Source organism: Brassica oleracea, chromosome C3 (assembly GCF_000695525.1).
Source record: "Brassica oleracea var. oleracea cultivar TO1000 chromosome C3, BOL, whole genome shotgun sequence".
Lineage (NCBI taxonomy): Eukaryota > Viridiplantae > Streptophyta > Magnoliopsida > Brassicales > Brassicaceae > Brassica > Brassica oleracea.
The window spans coordinates 28,118,804-28,136,690 of NC_027750.1; the positions used below are offsets into that span (position 1 = coordinate 28,118,804).

The window sequence follows — 17,887 nt, forward strand, 5'->3', positions numbered from 1 at the left end:
AAATGAGACATATAACACTCACAATCTTGTTTATCTTTTCATAAATAATTATTGATCGAATTTGATACCAAATCACAATTTAATCAAAATAACAAAAATTAGAAGAAGAAAAAAGTTTACATGTTTTGCTTATAAATAAATCAAGTAGTTATGTGCCAAAAGTTAAGATTGTAAGAAGTCCAGAAGGCCCATGTTGAACCGAGAAATAGAGGTCCAAGAACCAGCAGAACTAGTAGACGATTCTCACCCCAAGAAGGCAAAATATACATTGGGCACATTTATCCAAAACCGAAGAACCAAACCGAAAAACAAAATTTGGTTCGGATTTGGATCCTTATCTCTGAAACCGAATAACCGAAATCGAACCGAGAATCAAATGGATATCCGAATTTCTATAATATAGTATGTGTATATATATATACATATAAACTACATTATGGATATTTCCTGTAATGAAAACAATTATGTTTGCCCCCCTTCTTCCATCGCTGTGATGATGGTGAAGCCATGCTAGCTACCATTGAAAATATGTTCAGTCTCAAAAGATTATATGTAGATATAATATTATCTCTGAAACCGAATAACCGAAATCGAACCGAAAATCAAATGGATATCCGAATTTCTATAATATAGCATGTGTATATATATATACATATAAACTACATTATGGATATTTTTCCAGTGCAGAGTATTTTCGCTAATATGAATTATCTTTTCTAGAGAAAAAATTAGACAAAGATTCTTATCCCTGGATAATCTGGTATATTTGGAAGGTCCAAAATGACAAACTCTTAAGGAGATAAACATGGATCCATTAGTTAGTTCGTTATACAAAGAGTGAATGTCAAGCTTGGTTTAACGCAAACGAGATGGTGCCACTAATTCTACAAGTTCACGTTATTTAGGAACCACAAGTCTTAAACTTGGGTAATATGTGCATGTTACATGGGTCATGGACATCTACAACACAGTTCAGCGGGTGTGGATGTGTTTGGATGGACATCTTTGGGAAGATTCAATTTATGGGGACATAAAATTATATTAGACGAGAGTCTGCCTTGCATTCAGAAGTAGAAGCACTGCAATGGACGATGGAGAATATGCTTCAACATTTGACATGCCAGAGTTTTGGAACATATTGCAAGGAGCTGATTGCCATGATTAAGGAGTCTCATGCTTGGCCAAGGTTTGCAACATAACTGGAGAGGATAGAGACTCTGCAGATATGCTTCCCGGAGTTCAAGATCACTCATATTCCACAAACGCAAAATCAGATTTCTGACTCTTTAGATAGGACTGCGAGGTCTTTCCATAGAGAACTTTGTTTTACTGGTCGTTCTCTTCCGGTCTGGTTATCCATATCACCTCAAGTTTGAGTACTAGAATAGCCGTTCGTTGTCAAAACAAAAAAACTACATTTAGTTTTAAATTAATTATATAATCTGAAAATATTATTTATAAGACGAAAGGCCCAAAAATCAATTAACTAGAATATTTTTTATCCAAAATATTTAAAATTATTTGAATTATCCAGATTTTATGCGAAACCTTAATCCAAAAACTCGATTTTTTTACTTTTTAACCCGAGTTAACCGAAATCCGAAACCGAACCGATTGGGATCCAAAATTATCTTGGATATAAGTCAATGACTGTTTCTGCACGTCAGATGACCACCACATAGCCATTCGTTTCTATCTTCTAGCCTCTGATTAAATTGGATTCTTGTGAATGCATGAACGTAGCACCTCAGATCAACCAAAGACAAAGAAGGCTTAAGCGTAAAGAAAGTAGTCACGGCCTGGCCCATAAAGGCCCATTAGTTTAGGTCCAGTCCAAAGATTCCTTACGCGAGATACCGATTCCATTTGTCGACGACTCAAACATATCCGCCGAAGAAACCTCTTTCACTAAGAAATCATCCAAACCTGAAGAAAAATCAATCTTCCCGGAGAACAAACAACGCCACCGCCGGAAAACCGCCGTATCGACCGTAATCGGAGAAATCGATCCACAAATCGTACTTTACAGGTCAAATCTCTTCTCTCGATTCCTTCAATTTCACCATTCGGATTCCATCAACTCCAATTTCGTCGTGTTCTTCAGATTCGCAGCAGGATCATCCACCAACAATGTCAGGCCTCCTCGAAGGAATCCCAGACGCAGTCGCTCTACGCTGCCTCGCGCACGTCCCCTTACACCACCACCCAAACCTAGAGCTCGTCTCCCGCTCCTGGCGATCCGCGATACGCAGCGACGAGCTCTTCAAAGTCCGCAGCGAAGAGAAATCGTCAGAGAATCTCCTCTGCGTCTGCGCCTTCGATCCCGAGAACATCTGGCAAGTCTACAGCCCAAACTGCAACCGCTGGCTCACTCTCCCTCTCCTCCCTTCGAGAATCCGCCACCTCGCTCATTTCGGAGCCGTCACCGCCGCCGGAAAGCTCTTCGTCTTGGGCGGAGGCAGCGACGCCGTTGATCCGTTGACCGGCGATCACGACGGCACGTTCGCGACCGACGAGGTCTGGTGCTACGACTTTGTGAAGAGGCGTTGGACGCAGAGAGCGTCGATGCTTGTGCCTCGTTCTATGTTCGCTTGCTGTGTTCTCGATGGGAAGATCGTTGTTGCTGGAGGATTCACCACGTGTCGTAAATCGATTTCTGGAGCTGAGATGTATGATCCCGAGAGCGATGTGTGGACTTCGATTCCTGATCTCCACAGGACTCATAACTCGGCGTGCTCGGGTTTGGTTGTGAAAGGGAAAGTTCACGTTTTGCATAAAGGGTTATCGTCAGTGCAGGTTCTTGAGAGTGTTAAGCTAGGATGGGCTGTGAAAGAGTATGGTTGGCCTCAAGGTCCAATGGCTGTTGTTGAGGATGTTCCTTACGTTATGAGCCATGGAGTGGTGTACAAGCAAGAAGAGGATGATACGTGGAAGATGGTTGCGTCGGCGTCTGAGTTTAAGCCGAGGATTGGAATGGCGATGACGAGTTTAAGCGATGAGGTTTTGCTTGTAGGAGGTGTGATTGGACCTGATAGGCATAATTGGGATATTAAGCCGTTGTCTGATGTGGATGTTTTGTCGGTTGGGAGTGATCGTCCGGCGTGGAGGAAGGTAGCTCCGATGACTAAGTGTCGTGGAACGGTGCTTGGATGTACGCAGCTGACAATCTGATGGGAATGTGATGTTAAGACTACGTATTTACTGTTTTTCTTTGTTTTGTAACCCACTTTTCTTTTTGATCATAGTATGTCTTTGTTATAATGTTTGGATTATTGTTTCAAAAAACTCTTCACGGAAAAGAACATAGCTAAGTTTTAAGAAGATACCTTCAAAACATAGTTTAGTATGTTCATCAGAATTTTGTGTCTGAGCTTAGATTATCCCAAACAAGGATGCTGGTGCTTACGGCTAAACAAGGGAAACCGCAGTTCAAGTGGTGTTAACCAGCTTGATATAGAGACAGAAGAGTGTGTTACGAAAGGACCGCAGCAGGTAGATTCATCAGAATCTACATTTTTGGGGGATTGGATGACAATAGGCAGCGTCAATGGTACAAAGCCACATCAGAGGTTATATAGAGCAGAACATCAAGGCACAAGCATCAGTTTTCTAGAGGTTCAAAATTGCATTTGGTATAGTTTATGAGCTCCACAATAAGGATATGGTATAGAAAACAATACAAAAGATAAATTGCATTTACAAAGTGACTTCCACATTGTTGTATACAGCATAGAACAACACAAGAAACCTGAGCTTCTGTTTTTTTCCTTATATTTGTCAAAGAGAATATGCAGTCTTATAAAGTCCATATGGACTCGACCAATACAAAACTGAACAAAAAAACTATAACCTTTCTTTTTTAACCTCCAACTCTTGTCAGTAAAGGTAATCACGCTGAGAACAAATTCATCAGCAAGTAAACGGTTTGGTTGGGGAAGTGGAAACATGTTTCCGTATCTGTCATGCTCGCAAAGCCTAATCATCATCCTCTGAATCTGCCATTCACAAGAACAAAAGAACAAAGAAAAGTTATAACGGATCCCCAACACTACACAGCCAACATAACACACAACACCGAAGAGCCTAATAGTTTGCGGCTTTGCAAGTAAGTGAATAAGTCATATGAAAGATCTATTTCAAAACCGAGTTTAAACAAAAATGCAAATCTTTACCGGATCTTATGTCTTCTCCAACTTTTCCTCTGTTTTTAAGTAGTCTTACGATCATGGCGCAAATGAGATACCACCAGTATATGTGGAAAACAAGAAGCATCAGTAACATTGTGTTGAAAGAATAGTACATGACGGTGCCTTCAGTTGATGTCATGTCCAAATAATCCAGGAGTTCAATGCTTTCAACAAAAAAGGTGTGAATGTCAGATAAAGCAGCGACAATAATTAAAAGTTACATTTATTAAGAAGTAAGAATAAAGTGTGGATACCTGGTGGCCCTTATGATCCAAAATGGAAAGTATATCAGCCGTAGCAAAAGCCAGGAGACAGCAAAAAGTGCAAAACACACACTTGCTCCAAATTCCTTTTCAGAGTACTTGAAAATTTTAGCAGTTTCCATAAAAACGTCACTTGCGTCATGAAGGGCTAGGATGATAGCTCCAATGCGGAAAAAACTGCAGAAGAAACAAAAATCAGTTTCCCTTCCTATTAGGAGCTTACTGGTCGCTTTCTCTATAAAATCATACATTTTAATCTCCCAGTTAAAAAGCCGAACTTTGTCACACACAATAGTTTTGAGTTAAGAATTTGGAACTTTGTCACACCAAAGAGAGCTGTTTTATTTAATGGACTTGTAGCTCAGCAAATGATTTCACTAAAGCAATATTGTGCGTTACTTAAGGCAAGGATCCAAATGCAAAGAGATTTTAACTGGGGTAGTAATTATCACCCCGTTAGGTATGAGTAGCCAATGAGGATGATAGTAATCACATGGTGAGACATCATAACAGCAAAGTCCTTTCTTCTGGTCTCCCATGCAAGCAAGGCAGCAACACCATACACATAGAAACCGCACTGGCACATATAGTAAAGCTTTATTGGAAGCCTACAAAAGAAACGAATAAACAAGGTTATTCCAGGGAACTATTTTCTACACCAAGAAAACTCAATGTGGAGTTAAATGATGACTCACTTGAGCTCTTGATTAGGCCAACCGTGAAAGAAGAGCTTTATATCTCTGGCCCAAGGCTCGTGATAAAGGGCATTGAGAACGAAGACCTCACAAGCACCATAGTAGAGCAATTTCCAGAGGGACTCCTTGCATTTGATGAGCTTTGCACGAGTAGCAGCATCTTTCATTTTAATTGGCTTAGAACCAGTACTCAAAAGCCACACAGCTATCCTCTGTTAAAAAAAAAAATTGGTGATCAATTCTCCAATTTCTTTGCAAGATTCATGAACCAACCAACAAACAATACTTCTCCATTAAAACTCTGCATATATATTTCTATAAATCAAGAATTTCAACTGTCAACGCATATGCATCATCATCATCATCACAGAAATCAACAAACGCATACATACATGCATCATCATCATCAGCATCATCTACGATCATCATCACATATAGGAAAGCAATTAAAACGCGAATTCGTTACTACTCTGATCCTAGCTTCCGTAATCAATTCTACAAAGAAGAAGGAGAGATTGTTCGTAATTACTTACTTGAAAGACGAATCTATCGAGGAAGAGCCTTAGGAAGAAGAATCCGAAGGCGAAACAGACTGCAATCTGGAAATGCCATGTCGCGATCGACGGTTCGAGATTCCCTACGCCGGCGCTAGAATATTCCGATTCCATGTCGATAGAAAAAAAAAAAAAGAATCCGCCGTGAGAGACCTCTTTGTTTCACCTAGAAATCATCAATCGTTGTCTTTCAGAAGAACAGAGCTCTACGCCGGGAAGTCGTCGGAACTTGCTTGTGCAATGGCGGAATCGATCAGAAAATTTTCTTTATTGAGAGAGAGAGAGAGATTCGGTGCACGTTTGTTTAATCCTCGCGACCTTCTTTATTTTCTTTGCCTAGCTTGGGAATTGAGATCTCGCCACCTTCTTTCTTTTATTACTCCCCCTCCTATATTTAAAAGAAAAATAATTATTTCAGAAAAAAATATCTTTCAAGTTTTATATTTTTTATCAATTAATTTTAAATTAAAAATGAATTTAACTTCCTTTTCTTTTTTTTTTTTGACTAAAGCCATTAAAATGAATTTAACTTACCAAACAAATTAAGTCAGAAAATAGTATTTTTCATCAAATTTTATTTTTTAGTATATAAGAAAATTTGAAAACTATTAATTTAAATAGATTACTTTAATATCTTTTTTGCTTAACTGATTTTGTAATTATTACAAGAGCAAATCATACTATCATTACTTCTTACTCTTCAAAAATATATATGATTATGAATGTTCAAGCCTTTGCTTTTCTTTTTTTTTTTTTTTTTTGCCATACGTGAGATTAAGACGATTTCCATTTTTTACTAACACTTACATATATACAGACTTCAGTAAATGTTCTGTTCATAGCTTGCTTAATGACGGATAATATACAAAACAGGATATGAACGAGTTTATTATCATTATTGAAATTTCACTTTTTAGGCAAAGATTAAGACAGCTTAATTTTTTTTGTAACACTGACAGCTTAATTATAATCATTTATAACACTTGGAGTTCACGATAAGCATCCTTTAGAATAAGATTGGATCAACTTTAAACTTAAAGCAGCAGTGTCCATGATGATCAAGTCGGGCATTAGTAATCATGTCCCCATTACCATCTACCCTTCCACTTTTGATTTTATATCGACCATAGCCATTTATAACTTATAGCTCTGTTTTTCTTTGTCTTTTATAAACATAATTCTTTTTATTTCTCTATATCATCATTTAAAAAAATACCAACTGGCAACTGCTAGCCGGTATTGTTCTAGTTTGACTTGTTGTCACAACACAAAAGGACTAGGATAAGAAGAAAAAGACTTGTTTGTTAGACTCATTATTTCTAACCATTATATATATTTGTGTTTTTCCAACCATAGACTTTTCTTTCTCCCAATTCGTCCATACATGAATAGCCTTTTGACTTTTATATATGAGTTCATTATTCATATAGCCATCTTTAATCAACGTTTGACCCAAAAACGAGAAAAAATTGTCATCATCCACAACCATAACTATCTTCTTCTCCTACAAATTCAATGACCAAATATAAAGTGGGTTTATTTAATTATCCTAAAGCCCAATAAATAATATGTAAACTTCCGCCCATTATAGAGCGATTATTTAAATATGTAACCCACTTGGAAGCCCAACCAATCTGTAAACAATCAACCTCTAAGTTTCTTGTTGAGATTTGAAAGCACCAAGTTTACGTTTAAACTTTCGTTTAATCATTAACATATTTAACGCTGATTTATTATGATCTTACAATTATGATATGAGAAAGATTACATAGACGATTAACATATTTACATTAAGAAACATCATAAAATTAGTTCTTGTTATAAATGCAACTAGATCTCGATCTGTACAACCGCGCAGATGTTTTTTTCATTTTTTATATAACGTAGATATTTATTTTAGATCATTACTAGTGTACATTTTTAAATTTTTAATTACATATTTAAATGTTTATATAACTATTTGAGATAAAATAATTTAATAATTTTATAGTTATATTTGTAGTTAATCAATTGTTTAAAACTGTCATATGTATTTGTTATTTGTTATTATATATTTATCTTATTGTATTTACAATTAGTTATTAAACAAATTAATATATGTATAAAACAAAATTTTTGAAAATTATATTGCATTTAATTTATGCTAAATTCTGACGCGCCTTTCAAAACTGGATTTCCTTTTATCAATATTTATTTATTTTTATTTATTTTAGATAATATAATATTGTATAAAGAAATATCTTAATTTATACATATATTACATAGTTTTCTAATGTTAAGTCACTATGTCATTGTATTATATTTTTAACATGAATATTTTATATTTATGAAAGTAAAATTTATAAATTTATCAATTTAATATAAATTTATCAGTTTTTGTTCAATATACTAATTTTATTTTAACTTGATTGATTATGATTATAAAATAGATAAAAATAGGATAGAATTCTTCATAAATCATAATTGAATATATATTAATGCATAATAATAGTTCATTGCTAATTACAAAATTAGTGAAAATATTTACATAAAATTTTTCAAAATTAAAATATTGTTAAAATATTTATCAACAGATTTGTTAGAATATTTTTTTTTAAAAAAAAAAAATATATATATATATATATATATATATAACAAAAAATAGCATGATCAAAGTAGTTACAAATATTTTATATTATTAGTTTTGATGTAATACATGTTAATTTCTATACATGTATTATATAGTTTGATAATGATGACCCGTCTTACCAATGTATTATATTTTTGAACATAAATATTTATAATTATGAAAATAAATTATATATAAAATTATTAATTTGATATAAGTTTATCATATTTAGTTCAATATAATAATTTTCTTTTAATATGATTGATTATAATTATATAATAGATAAAAAATAGGATAGAATTTTTATTTTTTTTTTATTTTATAAACGATAACTGAATATATTAATGTATAATAATAATTCAAAACTAAATACGAAATTAGTGGAAATTTTTATATATAATTTTTGAAAATTAAAATCTTGTTAAAATCTTTCAAACAGATTTTTTAGATTTTTTAAAATATATACTTTTATATTTAAAATGAAAAGACGTCAAAAAATATTATGATTAAAGTAGTTCAAAGATTATATGTGTTATTAGTTTAAATGAAGTACATTTAATAAAATTTCTAAAGAATGGTCCAAATTAAAAAATCACAAATGAAAAAAGTTATAACATTTATTTTAATAGAATTAGAGTCCGTCCGCGCTTCGCGCGGGATATATGTATATTTGATTTAAAAGTTATTTTTATTTGGAAGAATTTGGTTATATATGTGGTTTAAATTATTATGTTAGTGATTGCCTTTTTACTTATTTTATTACGTTTTTGGAAAAAAATATTTGATGTTAGATTCTTCAACTTCAGTCTCGTTATGATACTAAATATCATATTTTGATGGTCGAGATAATTTCAAACCGGATGTATTCTTCTTTTGTTTTCAGTATATATATATATATATATGTTGATTTTTTTTCATATATCATTTGCTTTTATTTATACTTTTATATCTTCTCGTTTTTATTGGAATTCATGACATAATTACATTTATTTTTATACAATATCTTCATCTCTTATTATATCATGAAAAATAATTTACATGTATGCTCTTATGTTTAACTAGGGCCGGCCCGCCCTACGGGCGGGATATACTTTATTTGTAATCAAGATTATTATTATTTTATATGATTTGTGATTTGTGTTTTATGTTTACATTTCCAAGAGATGTATATGAGATATAATATTTTATTAATTTAAAATTAACCAAAAAATTAACTTTTACTATAAGCATAATTTTTTTCTCTCTCTCTCTCTATTCACGTTACGGGCGTGTTAGTAACCAAAAATACATAAATATATCAGTTAAAGAGTATTTCAAAATGTTTAGCTTACTTAAAATTTAAGTTGATATTAATTTTTATTGTGTATGTTTTGTTATTCTTTTTATAGATCATGATCATCTTAATATTAAAATGTTCATGAATACATAATAGTTTTACATATTTTCTTTGTTTATTCTACTGCAATTATGATAATTTTGATAATAAGTAAAATAATTTTGAATACAAAAATCTTAGATTATATTTTTTCTTATGAATATTTTAAAATTTATGTTTTTGATATTATATTATTAATTATGTGCTAAAATATTATTTTATGTTGATGTCAAATGAAACATTATTTTCTTATATATATATATATATATATATATATTTGAAACTATTGTTTTTCGTATCGTATTAGTTCTAGTTGTTTTTTTCGAAATAGGAGTTGCAGTTGGACGAATTTTCTTTCAAATGTGTTAACGCTGTGATTGTTTTTTTTATTAGGTTAGCAGGTGCCATTTGTCGAGAAGAGAGTATATATGTTATGGGAAGTGAGTGTTTTAAATAAGATATAAGTTAGTGTTTGGACAAAACTACAACGCTTCAATTTCTTGTAAGAACATGTTTAATATTCCACACTCAGCTCATTCGTCCACCGTTCTCATTTTATTGTGATATATGCAGACTCAAACTTAGAAGTATAATAAGAAAAATGCATTTCATGTATATATCAAAACTCAGCCAATTTTGGAGACACAGAAGCAGCCAAGTTAAATAGAATTCACAGTCCAGTAGTCGGTATGGAAAAGATGTAATTGGAATATATTCACAAATCACAATCATGCATACTCACACATGATTCTATATCCATAAGTGTATGCACTAACTGTTGTATCCTTGAGATCAGGGCCAACAACCTTCTAAGGAACCACAATAATGAAAAATCAACACCAAGATGTTGGAAATTATTATGAGCTAAAGATAAATAGATATTTTAAAGAAAAGGTTCACTAAAAAAGGTCATCTCCCCTCTTCAATCGTCTTCCTATTTTCTCTTCTTCTCTGTTTATTCTGTTTCTCATCTCATTTATTCTGTTTCTTATCACTTTTCTATCATAATCCGTTAAGTACAACCATGGGCTTAACAAATTTTTTTTCATCACCTTTTTGTGATGTTTATTAAGAGAAATGAACTGATGATTTTGTTGGAAGAAAACCTTCATATTTATAATGGAGGATTAACACAAAGGAATGAATGAAGGGATTCATTGAATGTGAGATCGTGTGAGAAGTAGAGAGTAGGTATTAATGTGAATGTTAATGAAGATGCATGAATCAAGTTTATTTCCGTAACGGCGCCAGATTAAAGAAGTCTATTCGGCTTCCAACTGACATTGATCAGAATTGTTTGTCACCGGTTGGATTTCTATTGACAGTTGACTGAACGGGAATTGTTGCTCGACAGCCACTTTCCCTAAGTTTCGTATACAGTTTCTTTAGAGAAGATGTATTTGGACCGTAGTAAACACATAAAATCCATTAAACTCAAGAATTAAAGAAACATTTACTTTTGATTGACCGTGACACGTGTCGTCACCATAGACTCCGAATTAGTGACATGGAATCTGATGTGGATGGCATAGGAGTGAAGGAAACCATTCTTTATATATATATACTAGGGTAAACCCGCCCTACGGGCGGGCGATTAAATAATGTAATGATATAATTCTATTTAAAATATTTCATTTAATTTTGACTAAAATAACATTAATTTTTATAAATCGTTTTACAACAGTTTAATCTCTGTATTTTACGATCTATTTTAGAAACTAGAAACTTGTCTAGCTATTATAGTTTTTTTAAAATATAATTATCTACTTTCTTTCGATATTTATTCTAGTTTAATTATACCAATAAGTTACATAGAATTGTTAAATTACAATTAAAGTAAGTAGAGTAGATTTATTTTCTCTCTTAATTTTATAAGCCGTTTATTTTTTTCTTCATCGAGAGCATAAGACAAAGAGCTTTGTAGTACTGGTTAACATTTTTAATGTTTGATCTCAAACCTCCAGCATTCTAAACTTTTAAAATAATTTAATTTAGGATAAATTATTGGCCATATATAAAATTAAAAGAAAACTTGGCGGATGAATCAAATGAATTGTTCAATTGCTAGTTGAGTATCGTAAATATAATATTATTGTATAGACCCAAATGAAAGTTTGGAGACATAAATAATAGAGCCTAAAAAGAGACCAATTATTAGTGGTAAAGTATTTCATGATGTCGTGTGGATTTCTATTTTGTTATTTGTTTTATTTATATTATTTTAGTTTTTCTACCATTGTATTTTTTTTCTTTCATGCAAGATTTGAAACATTTTAAAAAAATTTAAATGAATTATGCATTATTTGATTAAACCAAAGGAATATTATGTAAAAATATATTTATACTAAGCGCAGTTAACACCTCTAATTTATACCAATAGTTAAATTTATTTTTAATAGTGTTATAATTATCAAACTCTAATGAAGTTACAGAGTTTTTCGTGTTTGTGAAAATATATATTTAACTTATTTTTGTTTATATTTAAAACCATACATTTGAAAAGTGTAACTCGACTTAGCAAAATTATTATATTGTAAGAATTCAACCTGAGCATTACAAACTTTTGTTCTATATATTTTGACGTCGGTTTATAATGCATTCGTATCCTTAAAAATAAAAAGGATGTCTTTCATGTCTTCTTGACTCTTTGTATCCTCATAACACCTGGAAGAGAGGATACCATTGTATTAATCAGTAATATTTTTATGTGCTATACCAAACAAAAGTTTATAAAAATCAAAGAGCAAAAGAGAAAGAAAGATCTCTGACTTATCTCAAATCTGAAAGTGTTTGCACTGACTGCAGACCCAGCGATTCAAGATACCATCCGCATGCAGAAATATGTGCAAGAAGTTTGCAAGTGGACCATAATAAAGTCATCAATTATCTCACTGAGCTGGAGAAAGAAAAACTGAAAGTAGAAAACAACTTTAAAGATGACTTTGAAGGTCGAGTACAGAACCAAGGTGCGGGAAAAGGGATGTGAAGAGGTCCAGAGGTTTAGATTGTCTCCAGCAACTGCATACTTAGAGTTATGGTCTTTGTATGATTTTTCTCCCAGTGTGTGAAGCTCAACAATGGCTTCTTCAAATGCCTAAAGGCGGATCAAATATCAACACAGAGAAATTGGGGGCGAGACCAAGCCTTATTGGAAGAGTAGGCGCCACATCAGCAGCTGTGATATCCTTCAAAACAAATTATATTCAAAGAGAGACACATCAGTTTGGTTTTCTGCAACAATGCCCTCCCTTGAAGCTTATTTCACTAATGTTAAGTACCATCAAAAACGACATGCACGATTGGATTATGCAAGTGATTATCCATACAAAAATTTCTGAATTTCTAAGATGACAACACTGCCACTCTCATGGTTTATGCGAGATTGGCGCCCTCTGAATTTCTGGAAGACAATATAGGATATAATCATCACACACTTGAGCATCCAAATGTAGAAACTCGTGAAACACCGCAAATTTCAGTATTCCAGGTCATGATCTAAACATAAGAGAAGATCGTACCTTAATCTTTCATAGAGATAAGAATTAAAAAAACCAAGGTGTGAAAAGACCAGAGGCTTATGAACATTGTATAGGCAGAGAGCGATTACGGAACCGTAGATTACCTAAAAAAAAATATCAGTTACGCCGTAATAGCAAAGCCCACCCGAAAAGTACTAATAGACAGTCAATGTCGCCGGAATCAAGAGAGACCAAACACATTCATCTATGGCCCTATAAGTAAGAGACTTACTGATGTTCTGGATCTTCAGTTAGCAACGACACTTAATCATGCTCTGAACGTACTTCCTGGCGGTGATGACTCATGTTCCACGGTGATTTAGATACTTCATTCTCAGTTTTATTCTCTGTTAAAACTGAGGCGGAAAAAATCAGAACTTTAAGACTGTGACCAAGAAAGTAAGCGATAAGGTCTACTTAAATAAGAGACTGGTTCCAAAATTTCTCATTCAAAAGAGGTTCAATAAAGATATGAACACAAACACTTGATAATTTAAGAGAAAAGCCGGAATATTTTAAAACTACAAGATCATGAGTTTAAAGAACAAAAAACCTTTGCATCAAGGAGGAACATGTCAACACCCATCAACTCGCCATGGTGTGAAACTCCTCGCTTGAGAGATTGAAGAAAGAAGAGCGACCAGTCTGTAGATCGGAGAGGAAAACCAAATCGTTAGCCATGCTCAAACTTGTTGTTAACTGATTAGTTTAGATCGAAGGATGATTCTGAAAGCTTGAACTCGTACCTTTTTATAGCAGAGCCTCCACCGCCTTGCACTCTACAGGGTCACATTCAATGGAGATCGTGTGTGAATGATTATGAAGGCTTTATGAGGGGGAATCGGTTACTGCTTCATCTCGCACTGGATGAAGAAGATGGAAGATCACGCGATGGAGAAGTCGGAGACACCGCGAGCCCTAATCCTAAACACAACGTATAATGATACGCTGTACAGTTCGACAGGCCAGAATGCGTAGAAGAAGCCCAATAAACAAACAAACTCAATTTTCTTTTAATTAAACGGTGAGTTTAGAATGAGGGGGACAGGTGTCGATCCGTTGTAAACCGAATTTGTGACGTGGAATCATACGTGGCATACCCCAGGAGTGAAAGAAGTCTTCTTTATATATTAAGATAAATAGATAGATATCTCTAAATATGTTACCCTTTTTTGTGTATCTTTGATATTTTGTTAGTTTCTTGTAACTTGAGATTAATGATCAATATATGCAAATAATTATTATTATTTTAGAACTTTTGTTCACCTTTCTGTAATGAAACGTGAAAGAAAGATAGTTAATGGATTCTCCTAATTTATATTTTTATGAATTTTTCTTATATAATTTGACACTATGTATTTTTTGTCCTATTATGTACTTTTGGTTATATCATGTAGTTCATTAAGTTCTAGATGGTTATTTGTTTAAATTTTTTTTCTCTTTATATTTTTAAACAAATTTATGTTTTGATTATTTTTAAAGTTTTCGTGTTAATTGTTAGCTTCAGCAATTATTTTATATGAAGAACATATATATCATTTCCTCATAAAAATTCAAACACCACCAATGTTAACTTGATCTCTAGAATGTTTTGACGTAAGTGAAATAATACAATCGAATGGTAAAGAAGCTATATTATCAAACTTTCTAAGTCCCTGAGAAGGTGTTGTCTTTTATATTCAAATTGTATCTTATTTATATACTTCCATTATCTGATTGTTATTGTGGCGCACTCTTGGTACTTTTAAATTTCACAAACTCCAAGTGTCAGCGGTTTTAGCTTCTAAATCACCAAAGGGGATTTTGGAAGAGAAGCTCATCTGTTTCTCAGAATCAAGTAAGACCCATAACAAACTTTAACTCATGGTTTTGAACACAATGATTATGTCAGTCCGAGAATCGTCGCCACTTGTTGTTCGAACATGGTAATTGATTACGCACACAAATTGGTTGACATAATCTCTTAACCAAGTGTTTCGGTTTGGAATGGTATGTTTAATGGGTTCACGCCATACGACTTGTCTAACAAAGTTTTGTTCTTGTTCAAGAGGATAAGAAGCATGGACGTGATGCCAATTGCCTTACTCTCCCGGTGATCTTAAAAGCTTGTGTGATGGTTAATCATCTAAGACAGTGGGCAGCTTTCTTGAGTGTTGAATTCCTTAAAAAAGCTTTAAAAACATAACCATTTCTTTCGTTTCCACTAATATCAGATCGCAAAATATTGTTCCCTTCCCACTTTTCTTATTATCTTCTAAGCTTCTTAAATTTTTTCTATACGTAATAATTTAAATTTCAAATATTGGCGACCATTTCAAATCTCTTCTATCAAAAACTCAGTTTACTTGCAAGTTATTATTCTTTAAGAATGCATAAAATTTATATAGTTTTTAAAACAATCGAACTGAAAATCAGCCATACAACTCAAACACGTTATTGGCCGCTCTTTTGTACGCCAAGAAAACTTGCCGGAGGGGATATGAGTTGTGACGCATAATGACATCGTAATAGCTACAGCTAATTTTCTTAGACACATTGCCTAAATTACCAAACCACCCTTCATTGCTACAGAATTTATTTACATATGCCACTTGAAAACTCATTTTTTCCCTCTCGGAAAGTTTTCTTTGCTGATCGAGAAGATCACATCCGAAGCAAATTCATGAATCTGTAAAGCTAAAATAATAAAAATCATTCACTAATATAAGCAGAAAGGGACAAATCAATTTGGTTTCAGATTTAATCGAGCAGAAAATCTCTCTAATCTTCAAGAAAACAAAAAAAAATCTCTATGGTTTTACAAAAAAAAAAGAGAACAATCTTCATAGAATATCAAACTTGGGAAAACCCTAGATCTAGGGTTTAAAAAAAAAAAAAAAAAAAATCTCTATGATATTTCATAACAAAACAGAAAGAATCAAAGCAATGTCTCAGAGCATCTATATTTCCGATATTTATAGATCGGAGCTTGAACCACGATTGAAGATTGTTTTTCTTCTTAAACTTTGATCATCTTCGCCAGCATAACGGCTGGGTTTTCTCTAGTGACAGTGTCACGACCAGCCGGCGGTTTTATAATCATAGATGCAATCATGGCGATCTGAGTAACGGTGCTCAGCGCAAAAAATGTCGCCTCATCGGTACCTGAATCCGGACAACACAACTTTCTTCCGGAAACCGGAAATTTGTTCACTATTTGTTGAACTCTTTTAACCAAGTCGATCTTTCTGGAAATAATCACAACTATGGCTGGTGTAGATCAAAGATTGTTGGATCTAGACATTCTTTACAACATCGAACCAGAATCTACACCAAAATATGAGGACAGAGGAGCTTGCCATTTTAATCTGCAAAATTTTTTGTATTAATATGATTGTGGAATATGGAATGATGAATTTTACAGATCCAAATTCATCTATTTATAGCTACAGATCCAGAGAATTGAAGAAAGCAAAGAATCTATTGAATGAGAATTGAATTAAAATTGAGAAGTATTACATCATGCTTATCTAATAGAAAATATCTGTAGAAAATATTATCAAGAACCCAAGAATATAATCAATTTCTCTCTCGTTGTTATTTTTCCAACAAACAAATAAAGAAGTCAACTCCTATCTATCTCTCTCGTTGAATACAACAACACAAACAAAGAATAGTAATACATATATATAATTAATACATTTACATCCATCTCATTCTCACCTTATATTATACAGCAAGAAATGTTTTTTTAATAAATATATATTAATTGCTCTTGAAAAGCAGATCTGAAACTGTACAATACTACCGTGTGTCCAAAAAACTTCGGGTCTAGGTTACAAGAAATCAACAGAACAACACAAAACATTGATCTAAAGAAACAGAGAAGCGAGGGAGGGAAAGAAAGCTTGGGAATGGTGAGTTCCAATTCCTCATGAACACCGGTGGTAAGTTCTTCAGGTGGGTCACGACTTCTGATACACTAAAACTGAACCTTTCTTTTTATGTCAAGTTAACAGCGATAATTGTAGTAATTTAGATTCATTCCAGATGACCAGTCTACACTTTATTCTTATGAGCTTTCAACTTAGCTAAAACTAAAAATGGGGTTTTGAATTAAGTAGTGACTTACAAGTAAAGTAAAAGATTTTAAAAGGTTTAGATTCGATATTAAAGATAAGCCGATCTAGGGTTTCTCATCGGGTGTTAAAACTGAGCCAAACATTTATTCAAGCTCGTTGAGACATGATCTAGAACACGGATCACTCTTAGTAGAACAACCAACTGTCGTGGCGCTGTTCCCTTTGCGGTTCGACCTTGACGCCTAAACTGTCGTTTGGATCAAGGGTCGATCGCAAGCTATAAAGATCAAGTCCGATGGGTTCACTGAACACTCTAGTATCTACTTTCGCTGACTAGAGATGCTCAGCTCATTCATTCGATATCAGGTAAACTACTACACGGTTAGTGAGTGATTGAGCCTAAGATCTAGCAGTAAGTGATCAGGTTAGGACTAGCATTAAGAACTAGAATGAACGAAAAAGCCAAAGAGTTCCTTATTTATGTTTAGCCTCGCGATTAACACCCTAGAACCCTAGACAAGCTAGTCGACTACTCAGCCATAACACAAGATGAACAAGACATGATAACTGAATAATACTGCATGTAAATCAAAGGTAAAACAATGGGGTTCAGGATGATCTTCACT

At 33.3% G+C, this 17,887-nt stretch overlaps 2 protein-coding genes and 1 long non-coding RNA gene across 8 annotated transcripts; 1 reads left to right on the forward strand and 2 right to left on the reverse strand.

The window, feature by feature from the left end:
• Nucleotides 1–1,857: 1,857 nt before the first annotated feature.
• Nucleotides 1,858–3,261, forward strand: LOC106336068 (F-box/kelch-repeat protein SKIP30). The gene is made up of 2 exons (XM_013774787.1): nt 1,858–2,029; nt 2,105–3,261. Exon 2 carries the CDS (start codon nt 2,131–2,133, stop codon nt 3,169–3,171), a length of 1,041 nt encoding a protein of 346 aa, XP_013630241.1. The 5' UTR covers nt 1,858–2,029; nt 2,105–2,130; the 3' UTR covers nt 3,172–3,261.
• Nucleotides 3,262–3,673: 412 nt separating this feature from the next.
• Nucleotides 3,674–6,066, reverse strand: LOC106336069 (LAG1 longevity assurance homolog 2). Its single transcript, XM_013774788.1, has 6 exons — nt 5,679–6,066; nt 5,146–5,357; nt 4,903–5,058; nt 4,442–4,627; nt 4,173–4,351; nt 3,674–3,995 (listed from the first exon to the last, which is right to left on the reverse strand). Exons 1-6 carry the CDS (start codon nt 5,811–5,813, stop codon nt 3,976–3,978), a joined length of 888 nt encoding a protein of 295 aa, XP_013630242.1. The 5' UTR covers nt 5,814–6,066; the 3' UTR covers nt 3,674–3,975.
• A 6,130-nt stretch (nt 6,067–12,196) lies between these two features.
• Nucleotides 12,197–14,152, reverse strand: LOC106332893. Of its 6 annotated transcripts, none has more exons than XR_001268215.1 (4): nt 13,947–14,152; nt 13,754–13,845; nt 13,433–13,556; nt 12,197–13,304 (listed from the first exon to the last, which is right to left on the reverse strand). It is a non-coding gene; the product is annotated as an uncharacterized LOC106332893 (long non-coding RNA). The 6 variants fall into 6 exon arrangements; XR_001268219.1 differs by having other exon boundaries at nt 12,197–12,867; nt 13,201–13,556; XR_001268217.1 differs by having other exon boundaries at nt 12,197–13,082; nt 13,201–13,556.
• Nucleotides 14,153–17,887: the final 3,735 nt, after the last annotated feature.